The sequence below is a fragment of the Ilyonectria robusta genome (genome assembly GCF_021365365.1).
Source record: "Ilyonectria robusta strain PMI_751 chromosome Unknown BGZ61scaffold_14, whole genome shotgun sequence".
Lineage (NCBI taxonomy): Eukaryota > Fungi > Ascomycota > Sordariomycetes > Hypocreales > Nectriaceae > Ilyonectria > Ilyonectria robusta.
In genome coordinates, this window is record NW_025764448.1 from 264,514 (window position 1) to 291,982 (window position 27,469).

The 27,469-nt window shown below is 51.2% G+C and overlaps 11 protein-coding genes across 11 annotated transcripts; 9 read left to right on the forward strand and 2 right to left on the reverse strand.

The window, feature by feature from the left end:
- Positions 1–1,985: 1,985 nt before the first annotated feature.
- Positions 1,986–3,466, forward strand: BGZ61DRAFT_507306 (uncharacterized protein; the record flags this gene model as incomplete). The annotated part of the gene is made up of 5 exons (XM_046251906.1): positions 1,986–2,321; positions 2,380–2,416; positions 2,469–2,901; positions 2,956–3,029; positions 3,075–3,466. The coding sequence occupies exons 1-5, from the start codon at positions 2,157–2,159 to the stop codon at positions 3,464–3,466; spliced, it is 1,101 nt and encodes a 366-aa protein (XP_046102225.1). The 5' UTR covers positions 1,986–2,156.
- On the reverse strand, positions 3,326–5,406 carry BGZ61DRAFT_454880 (methyltransferase type 12). The gene is made up of 8 exons (XM_046246294.1): positions 5,046–5,406; positions 4,813–4,940; positions 4,718–4,759; positions 4,599–4,665; positions 4,505–4,545; positions 4,345–4,434; positions 3,927–4,275; positions 3,326–3,853 (listed from the first exon to the last, which is right to left on the reverse strand). Exons 1-8 carry the CDS (start codon positions 5,214–5,216, stop codon positions 3,617–3,619), a joined length of 1,125 nt encoding a protein of 374 aa, XP_046102226.1. The 5' UTR covers positions 5,217–5,406; the 3' UTR covers positions 3,326–3,616.
- Positions 5,407–6,029: 623 nt separating this feature from the next.
- On the forward strand, positions 6,030–7,696 carry BGZ61DRAFT_534218 (major facilitator superfamily transporter; the record flags this gene model as incomplete). The annotated part of the gene is made up of 3 exons (XM_046254118.1): positions 6,030–6,245; positions 6,294–6,863; positions 6,923–7,696. The coding sequence occupies 3 exons, from the start codon at positions 6,030–6,032 to the stop codon at positions 7,694–7,696; spliced, it is 1,560 nt and encodes a 519-aa protein (XP_046102227.1).
- A 1,277-nt stretch (positions 7,697–8,973) lies between these two features.
- Positions 8,974–9,942, forward strand: BGZ61DRAFT_454883 (uncharacterized protein). The gene has a single exon (XM_046246295.1). It carries the CDS (start codon positions 9,047–9,049, stop codon positions 9,716–9,718), a length of 672 nt encoding a protein of 223 aa, XP_046102228.1. The 5' UTR covers positions 8,974–9,046; the 3' UTR covers positions 9,719–9,942.
- A 1,304-nt stretch (positions 9,943–11,246) lies between these two features.
- On the forward strand, positions 11,247–12,050 carry BGZ61DRAFT_534220 (endoglucanase-4; the record flags this gene model as incomplete). Its single annotated transcript, XM_046254119.1, has 2 exons — positions 11,247–11,604; positions 11,671–12,050. 2 exons carry the CDS (start codon positions 11,247–11,249, stop codon positions 12,048–12,050), a joined length of 738 nt encoding a protein of 245 aa, XP_046102229.1.
- Positions 12,051–12,645: 595 nt separating this feature from the next.
- On the forward strand, positions 12,646–13,665 carry BGZ61DRAFT_479805 (uncharacterized protein; the record flags this gene model as incomplete). Its single annotated transcript, XM_046249130.1, has 1 exon — positions 12,646–13,665. One exon carries the CDS (start codon positions 12,646–12,648, stop codon positions 13,663–13,665), a length of 1,020 nt encoding a protein of 339 aa, XP_046102230.1.
- A 421-nt stretch (positions 13,666–14,086) lies between these two features.
- Positions 14,087–14,838, reverse strand: BGZ61DRAFT_519314 (uncharacterized protein; the record flags this gene model as incomplete). The annotated part of the gene is made up of 2 exons (XM_046252396.1): positions 14,573–14,838; positions 14,087–14,523 (listed from the first exon to the last, which is right to left on the reverse strand). Exons 1-2 carry the CDS (start codon positions 14,754–14,756, stop codon positions 14,087–14,089), a joined length of 621 nt encoding a protein of 206 aa, XP_046102231.1. The 5' UTR covers positions 14,757–14,838.
- A 41-nt stretch (positions 14,839–14,879) lies between these two features.
- Positions 14,880–16,371, forward strand: BGZ61DRAFT_519315 (uncharacterized protein; the record flags this gene model as incomplete). Its single annotated transcript, XM_046252397.1, has 2 exons — positions 14,880–15,713; positions 15,774–16,371. Coding segments are annotated over exons 1-2 (1,194 nt in total), but the record flags the coding sequence as incomplete, so codon positions are not given.
- Positions 16,372–19,251: 2,880 nt separating this feature from the next.
- Positions 19,252–21,488, forward strand: BGZ61DRAFT_454887 (uncharacterized protein). Its single transcript, XM_046246296.1, has one exon. It carries the CDS (start codon positions 19,479–19,481, stop codon positions 21,405–21,407), a length of 1,929 nt encoding a protein of 642 aa, XP_046102233.1. The 5' UTR covers positions 19,252–19,478; the 3' UTR covers positions 21,408–21,488.
- Positions 21,489–23,722: 2,234 nt separating this feature from the next.
- On the forward strand, positions 23,723–24,120 carry BGZ61DRAFT_479809 (uncharacterized protein; the record flags this gene model as incomplete). The annotated part of the gene is made up of 2 exons (XM_046249131.1): positions 23,723–23,735; positions 23,786–24,120. The coding sequence occupies 2 exons, from the start codon at positions 23,723–23,725 to the stop codon at positions 24,118–24,120; spliced, it is 348 nt and encodes a 115-aa protein (XP_046102234.1).
- Positions 24,121–24,985: 865 nt separating this feature from the next.
- BGZ61DRAFT_423468 (copper amine oxidase) lies at positions 24,986–27,469 on the forward strand. Its single transcript, XM_046243566.1, has 3 exons — positions 24,986–25,471; positions 25,524–26,103; positions 26,154–27,469. The coding sequence occupies exons 1-3, from the start codon at positions 25,127–25,129 to the stop codon at positions 27,254–27,256; spliced, it is 2,028 nt and encodes a 675-aa protein (XP_046102235.1). The 5' UTR covers positions 24,986–25,126; the 3' UTR covers positions 27,257–27,469.

The window sequence follows — 27,469 nt, forward strand, 5'->3', positions numbered from 1 at the left end:
TTACCTTCTGCAGCAACTTTGACGTGATGGGAGCGATGAGACGGCAGACATAATGCTGGTTCAGGACGGCTGATGGCACGACTGTGAGAACTTGATAACCCTCGCTCGGGAATCTGGCAAATGGTTCACAATCGGTACTGTCACTTCTGGCATGGACAGAATACCTTGTGATATTCCCGCACCTCGTGAAAATTCTCAAAGGATCGGGAAGCTGGCGTGCCACAAACGCCATGCAGCCAACAGTCCAAGCCACTCTACAGCCCAGCCTGTCAATGGATCGGGTCCGCCGGCGAAGGATCCATCGAAGGATCCGGCGACCGTTGGACTACTGCACGCTCCGCCTGATGGACAGGTACCGAGACCAGGTTGTTAACGACCCTAGTCCACGGTATTGGCGTCGTGAAACCGGGAATAAGAATTCGCCTTAAATACCAGCGCCACAGCCGCTCACGGTATGTCCCGGGCGAACCTGAGGAGATTCATTCACTAGCTTCGAATGCAACCTATGCCTACCTGTTCGTCGGTCATGGGTAAGTAAATAGCGCTGTTCCCCCGCGTGGGGGAAACTAATTTGTTGCATGTAACAGCGTTGAAGTGAAGGACACTCGTTTGTGTGCAAATAACAATGCAGGTGATGGGACATGGGTTCTCCTTGTCGATCCCTTTAGTGCTTATCATCCTTGATCTACTAGTGCTTATTTTCTTTTGGAATAACCCTGGCTTTATTTCAGGTATTGATTCTGATCGTACGGAGGCTCCGCATGCCATCATGGCCGAGCCCTCCATGCGAGGTCCGTGAGAGGTTCCCACGCCGACGGGTCGGGACAGCACGTCCATTTTGTTAACTGTTAACTCATAAAGGCTACTTACTATAAGCAGGAACGCCAAGAGTGAAGAGGAAGCAATGGCGGTCGCCAACGGATTAGATCAGTAAAGTAACTAAACTAGTTAGAGCCAACGACCCAGGTCTCAGCTGTTTAGTATTTGCTTTTCCTTCTGGGATGCTCTTTGGTGCCAAGTCAAGCAGACCATGCATACAGTACGAGGACTGCGAGACGTGGTGCGACTTCTTGTGCTTTGGGCCTGTAGCTCAAAGCCGCAACCTAACATCGTTGCAGAACACATGCGGATGCCCAAGTTTGCCAAACTATTCTACTATGATTGATCAAGACGAGGATCCACCACACAAGGCACGAATTATCCAAGAGATCTTCGATCTTTTTAAGCCAGCAACGCATGTCGTTTGCCATCTAGGATTAGACTCCAAGTTCCATCAGAGGTACCATGGGACACATTCGTAACTAAGCTGGTCCCGTTGACAGCAACGCTGCTCCCACAAGAGTTAATACCATGGATTTCGGGCATCTCCCAGGTCCCGTTCTAAATTTATGTTCGCATCTTCTTACAGTTTGAGGCACTGCTTTCAGCCAGAGATGGCACGAAGCGGGCGCCTCACTGCAATGTGACGAGCACCCCTGTTTCCCGCCTTTCTTTTTCCGTTAGGTGTCTGCAGAGTGGGATTTCAGGTACCAGGCACCAGGCGCCTTCAATGTGACTGTAGACTGTCCACCGAGTCTCAATCCGTTTAGCCGACCCTACCACACGGGAACAATCGAGTTTCAAGTCCGACCTCTCGCCACTGGAGAACAAGGGTCCCAGGGATCCCATTCGGAATTCGGACTGCAAGGGGCGAGAAAATAAGATGAATCAAAAACCTTGCGCGGTTTTTTTTCATTCTTTGGAGAGATGGCTACCGGTCGGTGTTGGCTTCTCTGTGGCTTATGTGAATCTGGCCGACAGCGTAACAGTTGGCAATGCACACCGGGATGTACTATTACGGCGAATATTATGCACCACTGTACGGGATCCTTTGGTGGCGTCTCAATCGAAAGTCGACGAAGAATTTGCATCCAGGCACGGGTCATCACACAGTCTGGCCTGCATGAACTCGCCCGGTACCATGTCGACCACTCAAACACGCATTTCGTCTCGCGGATATAAGACACATACTCCACCCAGTCGAAGATCGACTCCTCTTTCTTAGGCCTCGCCGTCTTCTCTAGACGTATCTAACTCGAGTCCAAGCTCGGCTTCACACATCAAACCAGCCACTTTTTGCTCTAGGTTTTGCTTCCTGGGCTGCAGGTTTCTTGACAATGTATGTTTCAAACATATTCATCCCGGAGCAAAATTATGCGTTGGTAGGAGTAGGGTTTACGTTCACTGTCCTCGCTATTATTTTTGTGGTGCTAAGAATCTTCACCCGGGTATGGCTGGTGAGGAGTGTGGGCGCTGATGATGGCTTCATCGCAATCTCTACGGTATGGATATTGGCTTGAAAGCTCATTCTGGATTGATGGTGGCTGCTGACATTCTCAGTTTGGTACCTTGGGGTTCTTGATCGCAGTCATGGAGCGTAAGTACTGACACAAAATAACTTAGAGGTTTTCGATCTGACACCATGCTAGAGGTTCGCTATGGCCTGGGCGAGGCTCCTGATCCCAAACTCCTATCTCCATTCATCCAAGCGACAGTTGCGAGCGTCATCTCCTACACAGTCTGCCATCTCGCCGTCAAACTCTCCATCTCAATCCAATGCCTGCGCATCTTTGCCACGCCGGCCGCGAGGCGTCTCTTCATTGGCCTCATAATCTTCCTCTCAATCTACGGGACGCTGTGTCTGGTGCTGACCATCATTACTTGCTGGCCGGTGGCGAAGTACTGGGACGACTCGATCCCGGGGAAGTGTCTCGACAATCGAGCTATGCGTTACGCGTTTGCGGGGATTAATATCGCCAACGATATTGTGCTGTTGATCGCGCCGATGCCATTCCTGAAGGGCTTGCAAATCGCGAGGAGGGTCAAGTTTGTTTTGATGGGCGTGTTTGCCGCTGGTGGTGTGTAAGTATCACACTTTCTCTTGTTGGAAGATTTCGATGCTGACAGGGCACATAGTGCTTGCATTATCGCCATCATCAGGCTGTACTCCCTCTGGGCTTACAGTTCAGTTCCTGTTTCTGAACGACCAGGTAAGCGGTCTCGAGACGACACACTATAGAGCTAACGTATCATAGTGAAGGGAATCGACATTGCCATCTGGTCCGGTCTCGAGTGCAACATTGCCATTATCTGCGCCTGTGTTCCTTCACTTAAACCACTCTCGTCTAGGACCTTTCCCGGCCTCGTTGGCTCTTTGAACCACTCCTCAAAGCATCCCAGCGGTGGTCGCTACACACACGGTAGCTCGCACAACTACGACAATATTACACACAACACCCGCAAGAACGGCTCTGTTGTTGACACCGATACTCGAGGAATCAACGTGGAGCAGTCTTTCGAGATGAAGACTACAGCGGGTAGTGACAACGACAGCGAAAAGAACCTCGTGACTGGTACGGCGGCAGCATATCATTCGCAAATATATACTAGCACAAACCGAAGGTTACCAGAACCTATGAGAAAATAAAGCTAGGCTAATGCACTCGTTCAAACTCGCTCCCAATTCCAGACTGTAATTTCTGCCACCCACGCAACGTGTGAGACTTCCAGCGCCATTGATGTGCTTCGTCAAGAAATGCAAATGCTAAGATGCTGTAAACGGAACCGATGTCAATCCTTACTGTTCAAACGGCTTCTGGGCCCAAACCACATTTGCGCGATAGAAGGCGTGCACCTTACCGCCTCGCAGCTCCTTGCGTAGATGGGCGGCGTACACCGTGATTTCTTTCTGAGACCAGCCCAACTGGATAGCCATGAAGCCAATCGTGCCCTCGATGTCATTCTCAATGGCGGCTTTGGTGAATTGGCCGATTTCGCGCAGTTTCGGGTCCTTGGGCCAGGCAGATGTTGGGAGCTGGTATTCGTGTCAGCTCAAAGCTCGCAGCCAGATCAAGCTGAATCGGGGCGAGGTAAGGGGGACAACTCACTCTGATGGGCTTTTCCTCGATGTTCTGGAATCCCGCCTCGGCCATACACTTGCGCTGGAGCTCGTCACGGACCACGGCGAAGGATGCGGTAGAGCCCAGCTTCTTGGCGCCCTCGCGGAAGATGATGCCCCACTGGGCTGAGGCTGACGTCTCGGTGACGGTGCCGTCGTCGGATTCGAAGTAGCCGTTGCACTCGAAGGACTCGATCCAACCGCCGGGCTTGAGGCACTTGTATGCCTGCTGGAACAGCGCGGTCCAGTCCGTCACGCAGCCGATGAGCCATCGCATGTGCACGTAGTCGAGCGAGTTTTCGGCAAAGGTCCATTCCTGCGTAAAGTCATCGATCTGGCTGTGGGGGAATTAGAGATTAGCGGCTGCGGCATGGGATGTGGAAGACCGGCGGCATGGTTCTCCTTACAAATGCACGTTGGGCGGGACCCAAGACGGCTGGATGGGTGACAGATCGGTGCCGGTGACCTCGGCATCGGGATACTGGTCGCCAAAGTCGCTGCGAGTTGTAGATTAGTATGTGATGCGTTGCGCTGGGAGGAGTACGCGACGGCGAGTGGGAAGCATACATGGCCCATATTCCGGTTCCCGTTCCAATGTCGACGACTTTCTGGACTGAGCGTCAGCGGCCGTTGGAGCATCTTTCCATTCAATCCGACGTACCTCGATCCGTTCCGATAGGGGAGCGAAGTGAAGCTTGCCACCCTGGGCGAGGGTAAAGACGTGGTTTCTGGCACCTCGATATGAGCATTATACGACGACTCACGCATGCTGGGCCTTACTGGATGTCCAGCGTCTCATTCTGCAGATTGTCGTTTGCGCCCCTTTGCAACCCTCAGCTGTCAGTTCAACACGACGGAGGATGGATGATCCCTACCAGTACTGGCTGTTTCCACGGTCGTTGTGGTAGGTCCGGCCGTTGATGGTCCGGTACTCTAGGATACTGGACGAGATGGATGCCGTCGAGCTAGCCGCGTCGTCGCCGAGCGTTGAGTCAGCATCGCCCTAATTGAGGAGGGATGGATGGTCAGTATTCCGATTAAGCACACACTGCATAGTTTTGGGATGGGATGGGTTTAGATATCGCAGCATGTCACTACCGGTACTTACATCGTCGAGAGGCTGCTGAGTCCAGTGCTGCGGCGGCTGGAGCTCTCCCTCGCCTGCTGCGGGCGGCGCAGGAGACTCAGCGTCCGAAGCGGGCACCACGACGGGTTGAGGAGCTTCCGGCTGAGGAGCTTCCGGTGGAGGAGTTTCCGACTCGGGCTGAGTTCCAGACATGTTACTGGCTGGCTCTGGGCGTATCGACAAGGGGCAAGGAAGATGGCTCAAGCACGGCGATTTAAAGATGGAACAGAGTCGCAAAGAGGGGGAGAGAGACCAGAGAGGGGAAGTGGGAAATGGTCAAAAGCAGTCTAACCGGCATAGAGCATGCAGGAAGGAGCATCAACCAACCGGGGTTCGTAGTTCCCTAGGTATCCCTGCAAAATATAAAATATCCCGTGACTGCGAGGTCCTAAACAATTCCGAGGTGCAAGCAAGAGCCACGGGATTACTAAGCTGGAGCCCCGCTGTCATGGAGGGCTTCATATTTCCCTTCTCTGAGTGTTTATTAGTGGATGACTTAAGGGAAGGGATCTTCATTTCGCCCTCTCCAATAACACCTCCAATAACTACAAAATCCGCTAGCATCGCGCCGATCATCGCAACTACCCAAGATAAGAAGTGGCGCGATGAACCAACTCAAGCCACCTTGGTTCGTCCGAGTCTTTTCTCTTCCCCGCTCTATCCCCGCAGTCATGTCCGCAACGTTGCACTGAGTGATAGGCGGTGCAATTGAATGATAGGCAAAGTTCCCATACAAGCCCAATGCGCCCCGAAACCGCACAAGGATGTAGGTGTCGCTGCGAAGATAGACGATAGCTGGTGGGGTCGTAATGAGGCATTCCCTTTAAAAGAGAGCAGTGGAAGCACTATGGCCCACCGCATTTTCTCGCACCTCCATAAACGGGCACCGGGCCACGGTCCAGGACACACCAGGACGAGGACGACGAAGACGACAATAAATTCATTCACGTCTCAAGGAGAAACAAAATGGGTTCCATCGAAGACCAACCAAGGCCTCAATCTGGCGCCGAGGCTCAACAAGAAGACACTCAATCACGTCATGCCGACAACGACATGGCCAAACGGGTGCTGAGGAAGATCGACTACAACATCATCCCCGTGCTATTCGTCACCTACATGTTCAACTTCATGGACAAGACCATCTTATCCAGCGCGTCAGTCTTTGGCCTGCGAGAAGACACTGTGAGTTCCCCCTCTGCTCTACAACACGCGTCGGCTTACCAGGTATAGAACCTCGTTGGCCAGCAGTACAGCTGGGTATCCAGCATCTTCTACTTCGGCTACTTCGCCTGGACGTACCCAACCTCTCTTCTCATCGCCAGCCTCCCGGTGGCCTGGTACATGACGGCCAACACGCTCTTCTGGGGCGCCATTGTCGCCGTCACAGCGGCCTGCACCAACTACGGCGGCCTCTTGACGGTGCGCTTCCTCCTGGGTGTCTGCGAGGCCACCATCACGCCCGCCTTCATGTTCCTCACGTCGACGTGGTACACGCGCGACGAGATCCCCACGCGGACCGGCATATGGTTCGCCGGGAACTCCATCGGCGGCATGGTCGCGAGTCTGCTGGCCTTTGGGATCGGCCACATCGACGACAGCGTTGGTGCATGGAACTGGATGTATATTATCCTCGGCGTCCTGACCTTCTTGTGGGCCCTTGCGATTTGGTACTTCCTCCCCAACACCATCTCGTCGGCGCGCTTTCTTTCTCCCGAAGAGAGGCAATATGCTGGCGATCGGGTCGTTATCGCCGGCACTGGTCGCACCGAGGAGTCGCATTGGCGATGGGACCAGTTCAAGGTACGTTGTCCATGTCTTGCCCTCACGCATACCATCAAAGTTGGCTGAACATTTCTTAGGAAGCCCCTATTGATCCCAAAACCTGGCTCGTCTTCGGCATCGAGCTTGTCCAGAGCATCCCCAACAGCGGCACCCAAAACTTTGCAAACCTGGTCATCAAATCCTTCGGCTTCACCAGCTTGCAGTCGACCCTGATCAACATCCCATACTCGATCCTGGCGGCGCTGGTCATCTTCGGCACGGGCTGGCTCGCGGGCCGCTTCCGCAAGATGAACTGCATCCTCATCGTGTGCGTCGTCATCCCCTGCATCGTCGGCTCGGCCGTCATCTACTCCCGCGACCAGATCCCCGCAAAGGGCGTGCACCTGTTCGCCTACTTTCTGCTCTGCACCGGCCCGGCCGTCATGCCGCTGGCCCTGTCGCTGGTGCAGGCCAACTGCCGCGGCGTGACCAAGAAGATGACCATGTCTGCGCTTCTCTTCATCGCCTACTGCGCGGGCAACATCGCCGGCCCGCAGTTCTTCAAGGCGTCCGAGGAGCCGCACTACAACACGGCCTTCCGGACCATCATGATCTGCTACGTGCTGGTTGCTGTTCTGGCAATGACTCTGCGCGTGTATCTGCAGTGGATGAACAAGAAACGAGCTGGTGCTGAGGGGTTCGAAGGGTCGGCTAGTAGTTCTGGTGCCGTCGGTGGCGGCAAGGTAGTCCCTAGCGATGCTAGGCCTGACCAGGCGGACCTTGCTGCCATGGTTGACAATGTCGAGCTGCGTGCAGAGGACTACGAGGATGTTACGGACTGGAATATTTCAGGCTTTAGATATCGTCTGTAGTTCTATATTCGTCTGCTCGAGTTGCAGAGAAGCCTGTGCTCATCTGCAATAACACGCACTATTCCGATTTACACATTGCATTCTCACCACTCACAATTGTCATCCGGCTCTCGAGTCCCGCTGTCCCTTCAGTCGATAGCGGACGCTTTCGAGGCAAAACATGACCTCCAGCGCGGACTCAGAGATATAAACCATGCAGATATCGATAATTCCGAGAGGGGAAAGAGAATAGCAATGCGTAAGCTTGCCGATCGAGTGCATAATAACACGTTATTCGGCTATCTTGAAGGACGTGCATGCCCTCTCTGCCTTCTCCTAGCAGCATGGCGGCGTCACATTGAGAATTACCTGAGCTTTATTAGAGACCTAGAAATCGACCTAGATTATGATCCTGCATCTACTAGCCCCCGGCATGCTGACACATGGTATCTAGGTACTGTAGGCTTAACTGACAACATCCTAGCTCAAGTCAATGCTATGCTCCAGAACGCAGAGAGCCTGGCACAGTTGGATTCTAATAGCCAGTTCCAAGTCTTTCTGCTAGGCCAGAGAAGGTGGGGTGGTTTCAAGCTCCAAGGTGAAGGCAGTACCGGCGTTGACAGATTTTGGGCAATGATATTACGGCTGGATTCTCTGGGAGGTAGTCAGTACTGGAAACGTCTTGGTATTTGTAGCTGGTCGGTTCATCCTCCTGAAGAGCAGAACGGATTTTTTTTTTGGGATTTGGATGATATTCTTCTGGCTAAAGGCAACCACTAAAGTAAAACTGAATGTCTATTTGGTTGATATATCAACTGGGAATAGAGTTGACAGGAACGAAATTTCATTTAGAATTCTACACTTAATCTAGTTATACTCTCCAAAGACTTACTAAATACTTATACTACTACTCTTAGTGTTATTGAGTACTTTTATCTTATAATATAAAACACAGTGAATATTTAACTGTAAACTACTTACACTATAAATATCTATAGATATTTAAACTGAATTAGTAGGTATTTCTACAAATAATAAATAATCTATGGAAAGTAAATAGATATTTAAACAATATCGAGTTGCATCCAGGGTATATAAAGGATGTTACAGACTGAAATATTTCAGGCTTCAGTTATCGCCTAAATTCAGCCCAACTGAAATTCCAGAACAGGGATCTAGGCTGCCAAGGTTACCACGCAGATTAGCTGCTTACTTGACACTAACTTTGTCTGACTAATATTACTTGTTGAACATGGCCATAAACGTGACTCACGATTCATTCCCCGCAACTGTGTGCCGTCGTTTCTACCAAACATCATTCCTCAACCCTCAACAGCGCCATCTACATTATCTCCACAGACCTCTCGCACCATGAGCTATAAAGCCGTCAAGCTACCCAGGTCCTTGCCCGATCCGGCGCAATGGGATAAGCTCGTAGCCTGCTACAAGTCTTTTCGTCTACTTTCCCTGCAGCTATCTCCCGAAGCTTTCGGCTCAAGCTACGCTCGCGAAGCCGCCTTTCCACCAGAGACATGGGTGTCGCGGTTGAACAACCCGATCGCATTCAATACCGTCATCATTTCAGATCGCGAACCTGGATCAACTGACGACTTATCACTCATTCTCAACTCGGATTGGCTCGCAAGTCTCACTGTGGTCGGTCCCCTTGAGTCCAAGACTGCTTCCAAAGCATACGAGGAAAGCATGCACTTGAACCCCGACACTGTCGATTTCGGTCCACCCGCACCCGGCGTCGAGTCGACTTATGTCTTGAATGCGATGTATGTCCTACCGTCTGAGAGGCGCAAAGGTCTCGCGAACATGATTATCGAATATGCGAAACAGCTGGCAGTGGAGGCAAACGATGGCAAGGTCACAATGGCGCTGATCCTGGACTTTGACAACGTGCCTGCCGCCAAGTCGTACGAGAAGTCCGGATTCAAGCGCGTACATGACTATTGGTTTGATGATCCGCGAGGCACTACACCAAAGAAAACCCATAGTGCGGTGATGAGGGTGGATTTCGGACCGTCGGACCTTTAAGCCGGCTTTCGGCCTAGAGATACAGATAGGATAGCCCACCTGAGGATTATGACCACTGTCAAGTCTCACATATCCTGTTTCGACCCGTGTCGAGCGTTCGTGTCCTCGACATATATATTCACCGCCTTCATCATAGTCTCAAGAATGTTGGAGCACGTACACTACCTTTTTCACCGAGCAGAATTTGCGTCAAGAAACGTTCTAAGATACATGCTGATATTAACACCACTGAGTATAAACTGAGCTCCAAGAAGTAACTTAGTCGCTGTGCCCCTATTGACTGTATGCAAATGATGACGATCTTGAGTCCCCACTGATGGTTGTGGCTTACTGAATCAGTCAGATGCAATTGGGGCACATCTCAACCAATGTACCGTAAGCTCAAACGAGGGTCCCGGTAACTGTGACCTTGTGCGAGACCTAAGATACCCTAAGCCTCATATCACATACTGCCTTTCTGCTATTCTGGGCCGAGTTTCCGGAGCGCAATAACTGAAGGATCCGGGGTTCGGACCGAGAACCCTCAACGTAACCCTGAACACGGAAAGCAACGTCCGTTGTTCATCGAGGCAAGACGGCCCCGTGGTTGATTTAGCCGAGATATATGGTTACTTTAAAGTTATTAATACAGTTTTGGAATGTGTTTCGGAACAGTTATCCCGATCAGGTGGGTGCATACGTTTGGCCTCTCTGACCGCAATAATCTACTGCTGTGCTGTGGTCATGATGAGTTGAACTTGACCACCCAAATTAGGCTTCAGTGTGTGACCTGCATAGCTTATGGCCAATGTGACATGCTCTCAAGCCCCAGTATTTATTCTTTAAATAGAGCCAATATATCGTTTGATGAGACTTTATGAGGACCGGGTCCTTGTGGGCATGGTACAAGAACAAGATATTTCTCTTACTGCATTTAATTACGACCACTTGCCCGAGGCCCTGTTGGGACTGAGAACAATACTTCGGCATTTAGAATCGTCTACAAGATCGAATAGATGACTGCTGTAGCTAGCAAAATAAAATGTCGACGCACTCCGTTCTGCATATAGAGACGGAGTGACACACTCCGGTCACGCTGGTTATGGCAATAGATGGCTAAGAAGTTGAGAATTAAGAGATTTTTATGGTCTTGGCAAATTTTACATTTACCATCGAACCCAGAGAGGCACTTGCCAAGGCGGTTCGGTGGACTCATGGGGAGAACGGATGCTCGGGGTCCGGTGCGGCATTCGAGCAGTCCAATCGGTAATATCCCCAACCAACCGAATACTTGCAGAGTTGCTCTCATGACTTGAGGGAAGTATGCATAGACCCCTCCTGAAAGGTCTTGGACTTTGGATGAATGGGCATTGCGTCCACGAACTTCCACAAATCAGTCAAATACACAATGCAGCAACACAAACAGCTGGAACATGACCCTACCCAGAGATGAAGTATAAATAAAGCAACTTGCCACACGAGAAGCTGTTACAAATTATTCTCAGACAAACATTCAACTTGTTCAAAAAACAAAGCATTCGCCCTCAACATGCGATCATTGACGGCATTCCTCAGCCTTGCAGCGTCCGCAATTCAGCTGGTCTCGGCTCATGGATTCGTATCTGGAGTCAAAGTCAACGGAGTTTGGACTGCTGGGGCGGACCCCGTTTGGTACTATTACCCAACAGGTCAGTCTCCGGCTACGGCAGGTTGGAATTCTCTGAACCAGGATCTGGGATTTGTCGAGCCAGCCAACTTTGGCACGACAGACATCGCATGCCACAAGAGCGCCACCGCTGGACAAAACGTGATCAACGTCAACGCCGGTGAAACAATCACGTTCTTTTGGAACACATGGCCTGATTCCCACAAGGGTCCCATTCTGAATTACATTGCTCCGTACAATGGTATGATGCCGTCCTCCATGCTTCGTATTTGGTGTGAGTACATAGGTCTAATATTTGGCGTTTTAGGCCAGACTACAGGTGGGAGTCTTGTTTGGTCGAAAATAAGCCAAAGCAGCATCGTCAGCGGCACAACCTGGGTGACGGATACGCTGATCGCGAGCAACTACTCTACGTCGACGACGATCCCACGCAATCTGAAAGCAGGAAACTACGTCATTCGGCACGAAATCATTGCGTTGCACGGCGCCCAGAACGACAACGGCGCGCAAGCTTACCCGCAGTGTCTCAACCTCAAGGTCGGCGGAAGTGGTACCGTGGCGCCGTCGAGCGGAACCGTGGGAACTAGCCTCTACACCAGGTCAGAATCTGGAATCATGTTCAATTTGTATACATCCTACACTACCTATCCGTACCCGGGCCCAACTATCTGGACTGGGGCGAATTAACGCACGATGGTATGGAGGAGATTCGACGTGTGCGCTCGGAATGATGGGAACTGAACAGCCTCTTGGGCCCACAGATGCTGGAGGCTACCGTTATCTTCATCTACAAATCGATCCTTCGTACTTCGTTAGATAGGAAATAAAGAGCTTCTATCGTCGTCATACTTGCCACATGAAGCGTAGACCTCAGTTACACTATACATTTAGCAGAGTGTTCATTGCACTTTTGCCGTAGCGTTTAATGTGACAATATTGACCGGGGATCTTATTGTGGTGTTCACTGACACACAAAGGGTTACTTAACACATGCAATAATGTCTTGGGGCAGAATTGTTCGCACTAAGGAACAACGGAGCGTGTTCACCCAAATGGGACAACAGTGACGCTTGTGTCGCTGAATAGCATGAAATAGATGGAGAACACTTGGTCAGCAAACAACAAGGGAAGTAGGATAAATAGATAGCTTGATTTCTCTTGGAAGTGGATTTTCTCTTCTCTCATCAACTTACATTCAATCATTGAGACATCTCACTACCTACCAAGCACACACCACCACTCTACGAGATCCTTTATGATGGAAGACTCTAACGAAGTGAACATGGCGCCAAACACCAGCAACTCGACTGCTAACAACGAATCGACAACTGACAACCAGAGCGCGGAGAGAACAACAACCCCGCCTGATAGAGCGGCCGACGTGGTGCACCCCGGCTTTTCCATTGCCTTTGTACTGGGCATCTTGCTTGTGCTCCCTCTCAGCATCGTCCTGGCGTTTCTGTTAAGGGACAGCGAGGGTGGTTCTACTCCCCCAGACATCATCTGGCCGCCAGCCGCCACCTCGGTCTCATTTGACAATGACATGTGGGGCAAGAAGCCCAAGGTCCTGCCTCTCACCGAATTCCTCACCTTGAGTATCCCAAACATCGTGAAAGTCTTCCCCAACGCGACACGCCTCTGTGCGCCGGCTAACATTGAGCTGACCGACGCGCTCCAGGAGTTGGAGCTTGTCGTGGAGAAGTCTCACTTCGAGCCTCTCCGTGTCGAAGCCTGGACGCTGGGGCTGGTGCTCTATGAGCTACACGTGCTGCCTTCCTCTGAGCCCGTGTTCTGGGATAAGGAGCGTCAGCCCAACACCCACTATGAGAACGCCGGCAAGCGTCTTGCGTGGCTTGCTTCTGAGTTCGATAGAATGTTGCAGAACCGCATGAACCTGGCGAAGCGTCTCTCGGAGGAGAAGCAGGGAACGGACGGGGTGTTCAAGCCGCTTAAGGAAGACGTGTGTGGGTGGTCCGACGGACTGAACCTGCTGGTGAGCAAAGACCCAGCGACTCAGGACCTATTCCCGCACCAGGAGGAGATAACCAAAGCGTACTACCGGGTATGGATGATGTGCACGATGGTGGACTGGGCGTGGCGGGACCTGTTGGCCATGACGCAGCACTTGGAGCGTGACGATGCGGAATGGCTCAAGGCGGCCGTGGGTCGGATGACCAATTGGGTCGAGGAGCATGAGGATCCCATCACAAGAGAGGATGCTCTTGAAGCAGATGAGATGATGAAGGATTTGGTCCAGGAGTACATGGAGAAGCTGAAGTTGTGGTACTACTACGATTATTGATGCTGCTGCTGAGAGGGGCTAGAGCCTAGAGACAAGTGTCTGTTAGATTGAGTGTTGTTTATTTAGTTGATGTGACTTAGAGATACAGATTGAGTATTGCTTTTAATTAATATTGAGCCACGATACAGCGGTGCATTGACAGTGAATGTAGACGATGGACGTGGATGGTGAGTACATTATCTAATTGCCTCCCCACAACGTACGAGGATGGCATCGAGGAGATTTGACGTCTACAATAGTTAGTACACGCGTGGGCGAGGATACACAGAGCTGCAATGCTGCTCACGGGTTAGACGGAATGCTAACTGAGTACGACTCTGTCTAATTTAGCGTGGTTTGAGTTGACAGAGGTTTAATGTTCACTCTTGCACTAAAGTAGTACGAAACACCCTATCACCAGCCTGACCCTTGATAGAACCCACTAGAGGTCCTTGCATTTCTCCTCTACACGATCCCACTTCGGCCTGAAGCAGGCCTCGTCCTTCAGCCGGTCGTCCAGCAGCGGAAGAAACACCTGGTCGTAGATATTCTTCTCCTCCTCCCGCAACAGAACGTAGGCGATGGCGGAATTGAGGTTGATTTCGCGCTGCCTCTCGCGAATAGAGTCGCTCGTTATATCCCCAGTCATCCTACCCCAGGTCCTCCCCATCCCGTAGGCCTCGTCATCGTCCGGTTCACGCAGCATCTGCATCTGGAGATTCATGAGTGGCGTATTGCGGTCTTCGAGTACCTGCATCACTTCCTTCTCATCAAAGACCGTGGAGACTTGCAACCAGTCGTAGAAGTTGGGCGGTTCGGTAAGGCCAGGTCGGTACCTCTTGGCCAGCGTGTAGGCCTCGCAGACGTGTAATGTTGCTTCTGCAGTCTTGTCAGCTTGGAGCGCCCTGGTAGACAACGGTGTACGTACCCTGCTCGGAGGGCATCACAGGCTCTGTCTCGGTCTGCGCGAGGGACAGTCCTATGTTGGGGGGGCTGGTTTCCGATGACGGGCTTGGAGTATACATCGTGTACCAAAGAATGGTAAACATGGCAACGATAGCCCCGATGATTGTCAGAGTCTTGGTAATCGGAGTCATGGTTCGTGGAGTCATGGTCGGTGGTGCAGTGTCGGAGGAGATGAGCAGATGGCCAGAGGGGCAGATGAAGGTTAGAACCAGGTGTCCTGTGTGTGTTGGGAGAAAAAAAGCAAGCGTGATTGATTATTAAGAAGGGTCCCGGTGCCTAATCGCCGTGAATGGATTGGATGTTTGCCCAGACTTCCCGTTGTGTTGCGGATTGTTGTGTGACATATCAGGACTCTACGCTTCCCGGTGTCAACGTAGGAATAGTATTTGAGATGTTTGCACTGTCATGGAACAAAGCTGTTGCCTTCAGGCACACCGTTCGATGTGTTCAAGCACAGCCACGGCTAGCTGACCGCGCTTTTTCGTTTAAGCCTTGGCGGTCCGGGCGATGTCTTTAATCTTTCTTTCCTCTCACAACTTCCTTTCCTCTCACAACTTCCTTTCCTCTCATTTCTTCCCACTCACGACTTTCTTTCCCCTCACACCTTCCACAGACTTGACATCTTCCATCGTTGAGATGTTGGGCGAAATTCCTGGATCTTGGCCCGATGACTTTTCTTCGGACCTTCTGCAGATGCTGCAGAACGTGTTCGATCAAAACTCTGGCGATGTGCAGCGTCAGCCCACTCGCCATGGCACTCCCTCTCTTGAGAACCAAACCCAGCTCTCGCCCACCGACGACCAAGAGTCTCCTGACGTTGGGATGATCTCTCACCTCAACCACTCTGTTGCTTTGGACCACCCACTCTCACACAACGACGGTGAGGCGGGTACTGAACTGGCGCGAACCACGACAATCAACGACAATTCAGTGTCCATCGCCACCCACATGGTGGCCGACAACCACGTCACGACGTCCAACAGCAGCGACTCGGCCGTTGAAAACATATCAACCACCGACGGCCACCGCACGTCCGCGACTACAACCTCGTCCAAGACATCGACCAGCGCGGCCTGGCCATGGCGGGTCATCCGCCTGCCCATGTACCTTCTTGGCTGGCTCTTCACGTCCTGGTCTTGTTTGCTGATCTTGTTTGGCATCAGCGTCTTGTTTGTGTTCCAGCTCAACGCCGGCGCCTCGGTACCCCAAGCGTGGCTCAACGCGACCTTGCTGTTCCTTAAAAGCCTTTCTTGGGTTTTCATGGCCACTTTGAAGTTCGCTTTCGGCGTTTCTACTCGCCTAGACACGCCCGTGCCGCCAACTACCGTCTCGGCCGCGTTTGGCCTCCCGCAAGAACCGCCCAAGCTCATGATGATCGCCAACACCGTCGCCTTGAGCATCGGCAACATCGTTGCCTTTAACCCCAACGCGGCACGCCTGGCCAAACCGCCGGACAGCAACCTGGTCGGCCCGGTCCAGGACCTGGAGCTTTTCATGCAGGAGTCTCTGTTCGAGGCCATCGAAGACGATCACTTCACACTGAAGGCGCTGCTCCGTGAGCAACGATCTATGAGTGCCTCTGCGCCGGTGTCTTGGGCCATGAGGCTTCGGGGCAGAACCCACCACACCGCTGCCCTCGTGCGCCTCGAGCGTCTTGCTTCCACGTTCAAAACAATACAGGGCAAGCGTGAGGACCTCTGGAGCCTCCTTTCGGTAGGAAGCTATAATGCGGACGAGGTTTATGAGCCACTCAACAAGGCTGTGTGTACGTGGTCCACCAACCTGAACAGACTGGTGGACAATGAGGAGATCGGGGACCTGCGAGGATCTTCCGAGGAGATGGGCACCGCTTATCGTCACGGATACACGATGTGCAGAACTGTGAACCGGGCATGGCAGGAGCTGCTGGAGATGGAAGGGGTCTTGCGGGAGAAGGATATCCCATGGCTCCAAGACATCAACCGCGGGATTAACTGGTGGGTTAGCAAGTTTGGGAACCCGATCACGATGGAAGTTGCTCTTAATGCGGATCGACTGCTCCAGCATTTGGTCGACGAGTACCTTGGAAACTTGCAGTCGTGGTACTACGAGCGACCCCGAGCTGAGCGGAGCTAGAGAGCTGGTGGCTGTTCATTTGAGCATTGCTCCGTTTAAGTCAGCCCACCCATTTACGGATCAGGGGCTTAGCTGACCGCCCCACTTACACAATAACCAAAATCGCAATTCAACTTCACTTAGAGATAAAACAACAACCAAGAGACCTAATTGGTCCATTTCAACTGATTTTTAATAAACTAACTGATAAAATTTCTAAATATCAAAAAATTAACCAATAAAAACAAAGGAAAAACAAGCTATTCTGAATCTTCAACCTCAGGCGTTTTTATTCGCCTTCTTGCCCTCTTCACATTCCGGATACCTAAAAATAGCTTATTTAGGTCTTTATAAACTCGTCCTTTCTTTCTAGCCTTTAATTGGTTTGAATTTTGTTGTAGAACTGCAATTTGGTCTTGCAATTGGGCAATTTGTAAGTGGAGCTTATCTAAGCCCTTACCAATAGTTCTCAGTAGCTGCCTCGTGGTTGGGCTAGCTAGGATTTCCTTCTTATGAGAACGAACCAATAAGGTGATATCCCTTGAATTGCTAGGGGTAGTAAAAGGGGCAATTTCAGACCTCTGATTTCTTTTTGGGGAAATGGGGGCTTCTGATTGGACTGTGATTGTGTTGTTAGAGTTGTCAATAACGAATTGGCTACCCATTGGCTTTGACATATTAATTGGCCACAACCCGGCTCCCTTCCAACCAGATAACGCATTTTTAGTAGTCAGAGCCTTCTTTCTTGCCTCAAAATAGCAAGTAATGAAGTCTTCCTTCCTAGTTGGGCTAACATCAGTAAGGGGATTGGCTAGTATTAAAGCAGCTCGGTATGCAGCTTTAAGTGGCCCAAAGACTGATATATCAAGAGGCTGAAGAACGTGGCTAGTGTGAGGCGGTAAATAGAGCAAATGAACTCTATTGGTCACACAAGTACGCATAAATTCGATCGTTGCATGTGATCCATGCCCATCTAGGATGAGGAGCCTCTTCTCATTGGCCCGGGCAGGCTTTGAGCCCGGAAGGAAGACTTTCTTTAGCCATTCAAGGCCAATATCGTTATTAGTCCAGCCCTTATCAGACGATATAAATTGCCAATTGGTCAGAAAGTCCAATTCCTCAGGAAACCATTAGTGTTGGACGTATTTTCCTTTAAAGATAACCAATAGGTCAAGGCACTTTCCCGTTGCGGAAATAGCCTCAAGAATAGTAATCCAACTAAGGTCATATGGCTGTTTCTTAATCGTCAATCGAAGCTGCGATTGGCCAACTACAAGCCCGTTGGTTCCGAGCCCTTGGAAGACTCCAGTTTCGTCGAAATTCCAACGGTTGCGTGGAGGGATCGATTTGACTCCTGGTTGGTCCAATAGGTCAAAGAACCCGCGAATAGCATCCGGATTTGCTCCATTTATCCTTTTCCGGTCAATTCCCTTTCCTTTGAGCGTTTTTATTCGTTGGTTGCGGTGTAAGAAGCCGGTTATCCAGTGTTTTCCGAGTCGTTGGTTGCTGCCACTTTCGCCCAACAAGGAAATCGCCAACTTCCGGATTTGGCTATGAGTCAAAGCCATACCGAGCTTATCTTGTAAGACGAGCCAATCGCAGAGCTGGTCTTCCTGGGTCTTGGAAAGCAGCTGACGCCATTCGTGAGCTTCGCTGCGGCTTGTGACGCCGTTGATCCGGCTGCGTAGGGTTGAATAAGGAACAACGCGCTGATTGGCTGCTCTTCGTATTGCTGTGCCATTTTTAACATCCTGAATGGCTGCTTGGAGGTCTTTTTCTGTATATTTAGGCATGAAAATAAAGAAAATAAGGTTGAATTGACCAATTGAGTGTTGTGGAAGGAAGAAACGCGTGTGGCTTGAGGCGCGTTGTGGTTGACGCGTGTGTAAGTGGGGCGGTCAGCTAAGCCCCTGATCCGTAAATGGGTGGGCTGACTTAGTTGAGATGGTCTAGAGATGGCCTAGATGGCCTAGATGGCCTAGAGATGGCCTAGAGATGGCCTAGAGATGGCCTAGAGATGGCCTAGAGATGGCCTAGAGATGCAGAATTAGATCGAGGATAGATGCAAATACTTTATTTTCCTTGACACTGGCGTATTGTCGATGCCTCTTGTGGTTGCCTTGTGGCTAATCCGTGTGTTGCTTGAAAACGGCTTGTGCCTCACGACACTGTGTAACGGTCGCCAACAGAATCTTCTCTGCCCGTACGGAGGGCTCTTTCAAAAGTCTTATCCAAGCGCTAGTAACATTATATCTATTTATCCCTGTCGGTTACCTAAGATACATAAAGCTGTTACAGTCTCGTTAAACGACCGCTGTAACTTCAGGAGTAGTACGCTGCTGATCAGGATATAGCGGTTGCTGTGTGCTGTAGCCTGCTATCCTTTAGGGCCTATAGAAATCAGGAAGTACTTAGTGTACTTATTATCTAACCTAATGATTAGGACTTACTTCTTATGGATAAGACTTTTGAAAGGGCCCTCCGTACACACAGCTGGAAATAATCTGCACTGGCCAACGCGTTGGGATCGGTGTGACCCACTGTGCCGTGCTGCCGTGGCGTACTGATACAGCGCTGTTGTTCGGTCCTGCGCGTCACGCCGTGGCATTCGCATTCTTTGTTCTTGTTCTGGCCATCACATTTTCCTCCCTCTCGTGACAAGACCAAACCCGGCCTCACCTTTCTTCAGCACACTAGATTCATCACTGTCCTGCTCGGCACCATCAATGTCTTTATAGGCGTCCGACATCACTGATATCACTGCCCAAAACCTCATGCCGTTGCTTTTGCTTACACGCGCTCTTAGGCTCACCACCGACACCGCCGACGACACCGCCGACGACACGATAACTAAACCGCGACCACTTTACGATAAATGCAACACACAACCTCGCGCAGGGTCGGAAGCTAGTCCCGAAGCAGACGTCGACGATCCAGATCCGCGTCTGTTGCCAGTCCTCGATGAGACATCAGAGGCTGCTTCTTGGAATGAACAAACTCGGCTCGTTCGCCCCCTCGCCGCTCCTCTCCCACGTACCGACGATGGCCTTCAACTACAACAACCTGTTTCTCTCGGCTTCAGCCAGGACTGGAGTCCAACCAGAGACACTGTTAGGCTGCATTTCGTCACCCACGATGAGAAATGTGCCGTTGCCTACCAAGACACTCCCCAGGAACCATCACCACTTCAGGCCTCTCCAGTAGCACTGCCTCATCTTCCCAACGAGCTCCCGGCTTCCTCAGCTTCTGTCCCGCGGCAGCGTCTCGCATTGTGCTTCCACGAAGACTGGCAGCCTGCCTCAGGTCCACTCCAGGTCCAGTTCGGCACCGACAACGCGATCCACTGCAGTCTTGCTCCCGCAGGCGAGTGTGACATCGAAGTGATCGGGTATGGAGAGACTCGAAACCCGTTCTTCGGCATTTGTCAGATGCTGCTTCAACGTTGGCTGGCGGACCAGATGCACAAGCTGCGCGCACACTACGTCGCCTTTGCCACAGCTGCATTCTTCTTCCTCCTTCTCTTCCCCATTCTCCTCTGTAGCCTTGGCCTACCGACATCTTCGTCCCAATGGACCTTCAGCCAGAAAGAGGAGCGCCTCGGCCCCCTAGAAGCTCCCTTCGACCATCTATTACCCGAACTCTACACCATCTATCCACGGGCGCTGTTTCCTCTCGTCAGCCCTTCTCTCAAAGAACCATTACTCATCCTACAGCCGTTCGAGGATTTATGCCAAATCAGAGATGAGATAAACGCAATGTGCAGTTATATTGTAGTGTTTCAAGATGATGATCGGCCCCCTCCCTGCAAATCCAAGGAATATTCCGATCTTCTTTCTCGAGCTGAGGAGGCCTACCACGAGCTCGTTTCTAAGCTTCAGGGCTGGGATCCGCTATGGATGAAAGAGTTGCTCGCCCATTTGGAGGACTTGGCCGTGTTCTTTCATCAATCTACCGCCAACCATGACGATGCAACCACAATTCAACATGTCATGCACGCCACGAAGAACCATCTTTCACATGTCTTGGCGTGTCACAAGCGATTCGTAAAGACTGTAATAGACGCCCGCTACACCCTCGAGGAAGCCCGCCGCCTTGAGCAACAAGATATCCTCCCAATGTTTCACAGTACCATGCGCTCCACACCAACCGGTCCGTACAAGCTAATCGCTGCCGATGCCTTCCATTACTACCAGAAAGTCTTGGTTCCTAGGCGCCAACTCATACTAGATCGTCTACAGCGTGCCGAAGATGAGCTGGCAAGCGCGGCCGTTATCCTCGACCATCTAGGCAACATGGCTGTTGCGGCAGACTCGTGGTCAAAAATCTTGAGTACTCAGATCGATGTTGATCTTCAGAACCGCCACACCACGACAGTGATACGATCCATCTCGTGGCGACCATACGTCAACGGAACCCACTTGGTTAGCTGTTTGGAGCAGGCTGCCCGTTTGCTGAAGCATCAGATGGACGAGGCTGCCGAGGAGTATGCAGTGGTTGATAAACAGGTCCCTGCAGATGCAAATAAGAGACCCCCGAGACCGCCGGAACCCATCATCGAATTTGAGTACACTCGCGGTGGCTGGCTTGAGTGGCTAGCGGGCGAGGCACCTCCAACAAACACAGAACCGCTTCCAACTGATCATCCACTGTGGGAATCTTTTGAGTTCTTCAAGAATGCGACTTTCAAGTTCGGATTTTTTTAACCCGGCTGACCTTTCCACCACCCAGTGGTAAGAAGGGCAAATAGATCAGTAGCTTAATTTAGTATTATTCTGTCTGAGTTATATCATGATGTCTTCTTCCTACGTGACAATTGAACAAATGGAGGGGTACTTCCATTATTAACGTTGGTAAACTCCTTGTCACAATCCAGTCGCAGGCTGTTACATCACCGCACACCGAATCAACCTACGGACTGCAGTGGTCGATGGCCACAGCCAACCCACGTATCATATACTCACCTTGGGATAAATGCCATCAGTGCACAGCAGGGGCTCGGGATAAGGAACAGATCTTTTATTAGTGCCTATTGTGAAAAGTGACGGCTGCGGCATTCATGCAGAGCTCTTCAACTGTTTACCAGAAAAATGACTCCAGACCAGCATCAAATAGACACCAACCATTTAATCCAGTCCTAATTAGACGACGGTCATAAAGCTTTGGGCTTTCCATCCCACACATTACGCTAATGTTGGTACGTGTGTGTCTTCGTAGCCTTCACCTCGCGTCGCAGCTGAGCGCAGTACAGCATGACCTGCTTCTGCGACCGGCCCTCGAGGAGGTTAGTCTTATAGCCCTGATCCGCAGCACGGTAGACGGTAGACGTTAGCTATAGAATATAGAATAATAAATCCAAATGAATATATAAAAAATAAGAAAGGAGTTAAATAGATAGAAATATAATATGAGATCGTTTAAAAGTCTTCTTTCAATTTTTTTAATATTATTCTAAAAGGAAAGCCTTTTTTATCACAGGGGGCTCATTCTAGCAGCTACAGGGGGATTATTACAGCAGCTACAGGGCGCTAGCTACAGCGGCTACAGCGGGCTATAGGGGGTTAGATTTACCTCCATAACTGGTACGGAGTAGCGATGAGAGGTACATCCGGTTATTATGCACGCCGGAAGTACCTCTAACGTCTTCCGCCTACCGTCGCTGCGGATCAGGGCCTAATAAGCGACACATGCCCTTCTGCGTCAGTCACGACAACCAGCGGGATAAACTTGACGATATCCTTCATCTTCCCATCTTTGGGCCATTCGCCCACCGGCACCTTGATCGTGGTGGACTGCACGTCGACAAACCCAGCGGCCTTCATGCCCTTCTACTGGAGGCAGCCTTCCAGAATTGGCGTAAAGACGTGCCCCATTTTCTTGCCACCCTCGAAGAACAACTTTCCCCAGTCGCCAATTGCCTTGTCTTCTCTCAGAGAGCCGTCATCACTACGGCACACAGGCCCGCCCTCGTAGGTATCAATCCAACCGCCCGACTTGCATACCTAATATGCATTCTGAATGGGTCATACCAGTCAGGCACGCTCTCATACAAGTACCGCATATTTAAATGGTCGAAAGCGTTGTCGAGAGAGGTCCAGCTTTAAGTAAAGTCTTCGATCAATTTTGACGTTGGGTGGCACCCACTACCGCGGGATTGTGACATGTCGGTGCCCACTACTTCAGCTTCGGGGAACTCGTCGCCAAAATCCAAGGACTACATACCCGTACCCGTCTCAAAATCCAGCGCCTGGTATAGAGTCGTATTTTCCAGTGGTGCGAGATATAGTTTTTTATCGATGGTATGGGTGGACGGGTGGTGGATGGTATCGAGCGACTCGTCCGTCTTGTCGTCCTTGGACGTCCAATGCCGTGCGTCGTCGCGATCCGCATAGTAGGTTCGTCCAGGAATTATTCCGCGTTCGAGGAGAGTCGGTATTCGAGGAAGCTGGAGCTAATTGACGCGGTTGAACTGGCGGCATCATCTCCTAGGGAAGAGTCGGTGTCGTCGGTGTCGCTGGCGTATTGGTGGCGGCGCTATTCTTGGGATGGGCGTTAGTACTTCCCAACGGGATTGAGAAAACATCGTCTGAGACTTAGCGGTATTCTCATTTCGGACTTCCCTGGTTTTCGCTGACGAGGCGTGGACGGTGGGATCAGGATCGCTCATAACGACAGTGGCTTTCGTTGTTTTGGATGGGAGAAAAATTGACTGATGTCTGATGCGCCATAAATGCGAGAGCGGAGGACATGACGAATTAACCGTCCCCCTCGCCGCTCTAATAATTCCAGCAAGGGACTCTAGTCAGTCAGACGTAACGGGTTGAATGCCGTATCATTTCTGAATCCTGCCATGAAACATGGAACGCCCCAACCGGCACCAATTGCCAATCGACCACCAAGGCAAAGTCAGGCCTGTGCCCCCGGGAAAGTGACACTTAAGGCCATCCCATGTAACGAGACCGACCTATAACAGCGATTTGGCGTGTTGGCAGGCTCTTCAGGTGACCCGAGATCCCACCACATGAGCCCCTGGTGTAAGTGTTTGCCGAGGAAGAATAAATCCTTCGAGCTGACAGCGGGGTAGGCGACGTTCCTCAAGCAGAGAAGGGAGCTAATACAGAAGGTCGCGATGACTTGGAAGCATGGATAGATGGCCATGCATCCGGCGACGGTCCCCATGTTCTTTCCTACCCTGCCACAGTGATTGATCTCTACAACGAGTCGTACAACAGCCGATTTTTGATGGGAACGAGGAGTGCCTTCATCGTGTTCACGGAAGCCCTGTTCGACGTAGCACTGTTCACTCTTGGGTTCAGCTGTTCCATGAACAGAGTGCAAAAGAAACAAGAGAAAATGAGCCGGCATTTATGTTGTTACGCTGTATCTACATCGAAGCCCGGCATACTGTCTCTGATATAGTTCGTGAATTACTACAATGTCAATGCGACGCGGTTGAAAAGGATAGCCATGGCATCAATTCATGACAGCGGGAGTGAGAACACAAGCGACATCGGCCAGTGTATGTATACCCCGCCTCAGAGACACTCCTGGCATCGGAGAATCACCTTTCTGGTGTATTATTTCTCCTTGGGTAATAAATGTTGCTCTCGATCACCAATCGAAAGATCTCGATACCTTATTCACACCCATGTTCAGCCCCACGCTGGGTTTTCCTGTTCGTGAGCGAGGGCTTTAAAATTTCTCGCAATGCTAAGGACTTGATTCTGCTCGTAACTCGTTCAACTTTCGGCTACTAGCTTATTGTAGTAGGAAAGTGTCAACTGGCTACGGAGGTCTCGGTACGCTGCAACATGGACCAGAAATAAAAGCTTTGGGGGTTTCTGTAGTCTACGCTACTTTACTACAACTTCTTTCTCAACATTACAAGTGCTCACTCCATCTTCACATCTCCGCATGCTTACTCATCGGTTCACGACGTGCTACTACCTGCATCCAAGCAAGGATTGCCATGTGTTCTCACATGGCTTGTGTTGCCAGTTGTGCCTGTGACTCGACCACACAGTCTCAGAGCAATTGAGGGCGGTTTGGAGCGGTTCCGGCGAGGCAGCGGCTTGTCGGCTAAGTAATTCCAACGCGTAGAAGCCATCCGCTACCCGAACTGCGATAAGCAATGCAGCTGAGGAAAGCAGAGCTAAGGGCCAAATAGGGCATTGTTGCTCTAGCGCGTGCCAAGCAGAAGTCATCAGGCTGGCTTATCTCCACTTCGACACAGCGCATCGCCGCCTTATCGCGAGATGTGCAGGAAACCCCGCAGAGACACGACAGGCGAAGCCGCAGATAAGTACGACCAGGAATCACGGCAATAAATAGGCGGCCCTTCTTGCTGATGTCTCTTTTATTGCTTTAAATCCCTACCTTTTCAATTACTCACGCGTCTGTAGACTCATCTGCATCCACTGTTGCAATGTCACTTCCCCTCCGTCCCAACGCCGCGGCCGCGAGCCTGGCCACCATTCATCCTTTCGACCCTCTTACTCCGGGCGAGATCAAACTTGCCGTTTCTATACTGGAGAATGCCCTGCCCGGAGCTCCTCTTCGATACAAGCGCATAGACGTGCTCGAGCCCATCAAGAAAGATGCAGTCCCATATCTCGATGCTGAGCGACAAGGGTCTCCGCTTCCCAAGAAGCCGGCACGCCTCCTGTTTTGCTACTTTCACCGAAAGGATACGGGTGGATTCTTCAAAGCAGTTGTCGACGTCGGAGCTATGAAGCCAGTTTATATTAAGGAGCTGCCCAAAGATATCCAGGTAGGAGCCATCATCGTCATGCTTAACCTCACAACGCTCACCAAGTTACAAGGGTCCTGCCGATATAGATGAGCTTATTGAGATTGAAGAAGTTTGCATGAAGCACCCGGCAGTTCTGGCCGAGATCGAGAAAATGCAGCTCCCTGAGGGGTTCGCCGTTTGCAACGACCCGTGGATCTATGGGACAGACAGCAGCACTGAAACCCGACGGCTTGCCCAATGCTACATGTACATCATTGAGGTGGACCACCCCGAGGCCAATCATTACTCTCTTCCGTGTGCATTCTCTCCCGTGTTCGACCAGGTAACCAAAGAGTTGATCCGCATTGATCAACTCCCCACTGGAGCCGATTCCGCCACTCAACCAACGCAGCCATGGAAGCCGGTCAAGTGCGTTCACTATGCTCACGAATTGCTGGATGAGCCCCTGCGAACGGATCTGAAGCCCTATATCGTCAAGCAGCCTCAAGGGCCTTCGTTCTCCGTAAACGGCCATGAGGTGTCGTGGCAAAAGTGGCGCTTCAGGGTCGGATTCACCAACCGCGACGGCTTGGTTCTGTACAACGTCACATACGCTGGCCGTCAGACCTTCTACCGCCTGTCCATGTCCGAGATGACTGTGCCGTATGGTGGTGAGTATGGAAATGACTGCTAGTAAAACCTGATGCTAACAGGTCGAAAGATCCCCGAGCGCCGTACCACCGAAAGCAGGCTTTCGATGCCGGAGACGTCGGTTTTGGCATCACCGCAAACCAGCTTGCCCTTGGCTGCGACTGCCTCGGTCATATCAAGTACTTTGATGGCTACAGGACCGACTCCAAGGGCAATCCTGTCCACCTTAAGAATGTCATTTGCATGCACGAGCAGGACAACGGCATTCAGCACAAGCACACCAACTACCGCAACAACGCCGCCACCATTGTCCGCAACCGACAGCTCGTTGTGCAGATGATCTGCACAGTGTCCAACTACGAGTACATTCTTGCTTGGATTTTCGACCAGGCTGGGAACATCGAGCACGAAATTCGCGCGACTGGAATTCTCTCCACCATGCCCATCGACAACGAAACCGGTACCAAGGTTCCGTGGGGTACCAACGTCGGGCCTGGCGTGATGGCTGCGTATCACCAACATTTGTTCTCCGTCCGCATTGACCCTGCTATTGATGGGCACGATAATACTCTCTACTATGAAGACAGTGTTCCGATGCCTGTTGACAAGGAACTCAACCCCTTCGGCATGGGGTACGTCTCTACGCAGACGGTTCTCAGTAAAGCCGGTTTTGCAGATCTGAGCGTCGAGAGGAATCGCGTCTTCAAGATCCGCAATGACAGCAAGATCAACGACGTATCTCTGAAGCCAGTTGCTTATAAGCTGCACTCTGTGCCCAGCCAGATGCTCATCATGAGCGAGGGCTCCTTCGCACGCAAGCGTGCAACCTTTGCGGAGCACGCCATGTGGGTGACCAAGTACCAAGACGACGAGCTATACGCAGCTGGAGAGTTTACAAACCAGAGCAGGGTAGACACTGGCCTTTCTGAGTGGGCTGCTCGCGACGACAACGTGGAGAATACCGACATTGTAGTGTGGCACACCTTTGGCCTTACACACAATCCGCGCCCGGAGGACTTCCCGGTGATGCCTTCTGAGAGGGTGAGCTTCATGCTGAAGCCTGATGGCTTTTTTACCAAGAACCCTGCTCTGGATGTCCCTCCTAGCACGCAGTCATTCAATCAGTCGAATCTCTACGAGGATTCTTGCTGCAGCGACAAGTCGAAGCTTTAAGTTGTATCCGACTGCCCATTTTCTTTAGGTTATCGGGTCAATTTGGTATTGTAAAGGGTCGATGATGCTCAAGAGTGGGATTAGATTCCGTTGAATATAGCCTTGCTATGTGTAGCGCCAGTACGGTCATGTTATACGGTATAACGAATCGTTACAACGCTCAATGCACCACTATTCGCATTATGTTTCAATAATACGGAATGAAGTTACCTG

Excerpts from the sequence above, each read along its gene's own strand:
- BGZ61DRAFT_454880 (XM_046246294.1), bottom strand. The coding sequence starts at position 5,216 with ATGTCTGGAACTCAGCCCGAGTCGGAAACTCCTCCACCGGAAGCTCCT. Across the intron at positions 4,941-5,045 it reads CTCAGCAGCCTCTCGACGAT|GGCGATGCTGACTCAACGCT; the intron begins GTAAGTACCGGT and ends CTCCTCAATTAG. Across the intron at positions 4,435-4,504 it reads GGAACCGGAATATGGGCCAT|CGACTTTGGCGACCAGTATC; the intron begins GTATGCTTCCCA and ends TACAACTCGCAG.
- BGZ61DRAFT_454883 (XM_046246295.1), top strand. The coding sequence starts at position 9,047 with ATGAGCTATAAAGCCGTCAAGCTACCCAGGTCCTTGCCCGATCCGGCG.
- BGZ61DRAFT_454887 (XM_046246296.1), top strand. The coding sequence starts at position 19,479 with ATGCCGTTGCTTTTGCTTACACGCGCTCTTAGGCTCACCACCGACACC.
- BGZ61DRAFT_423468 (XM_046243566.1), top strand. The coding sequence starts at position 25,127 with ATGTCACTTCCCCTCCGTCCCAACGCCGCGGCCGCGAGCCTGGCCACC. Across the intron at positions 25,472-25,523 it reads AGCTGCCCAAAGATATCCAG|GGTCCTGCCGATATAGATGA; the intron begins GTAGGAGCCATC and ends CCAAGTTACAAG. Across the intron at positions 26,104-26,153 it reads GATGACTGTGCCGTATGGTG|ATCCCCGAGCGCCGTACCAC; the intron begins GTGAGTATGGAA and ends ACAGGTCGAAAG.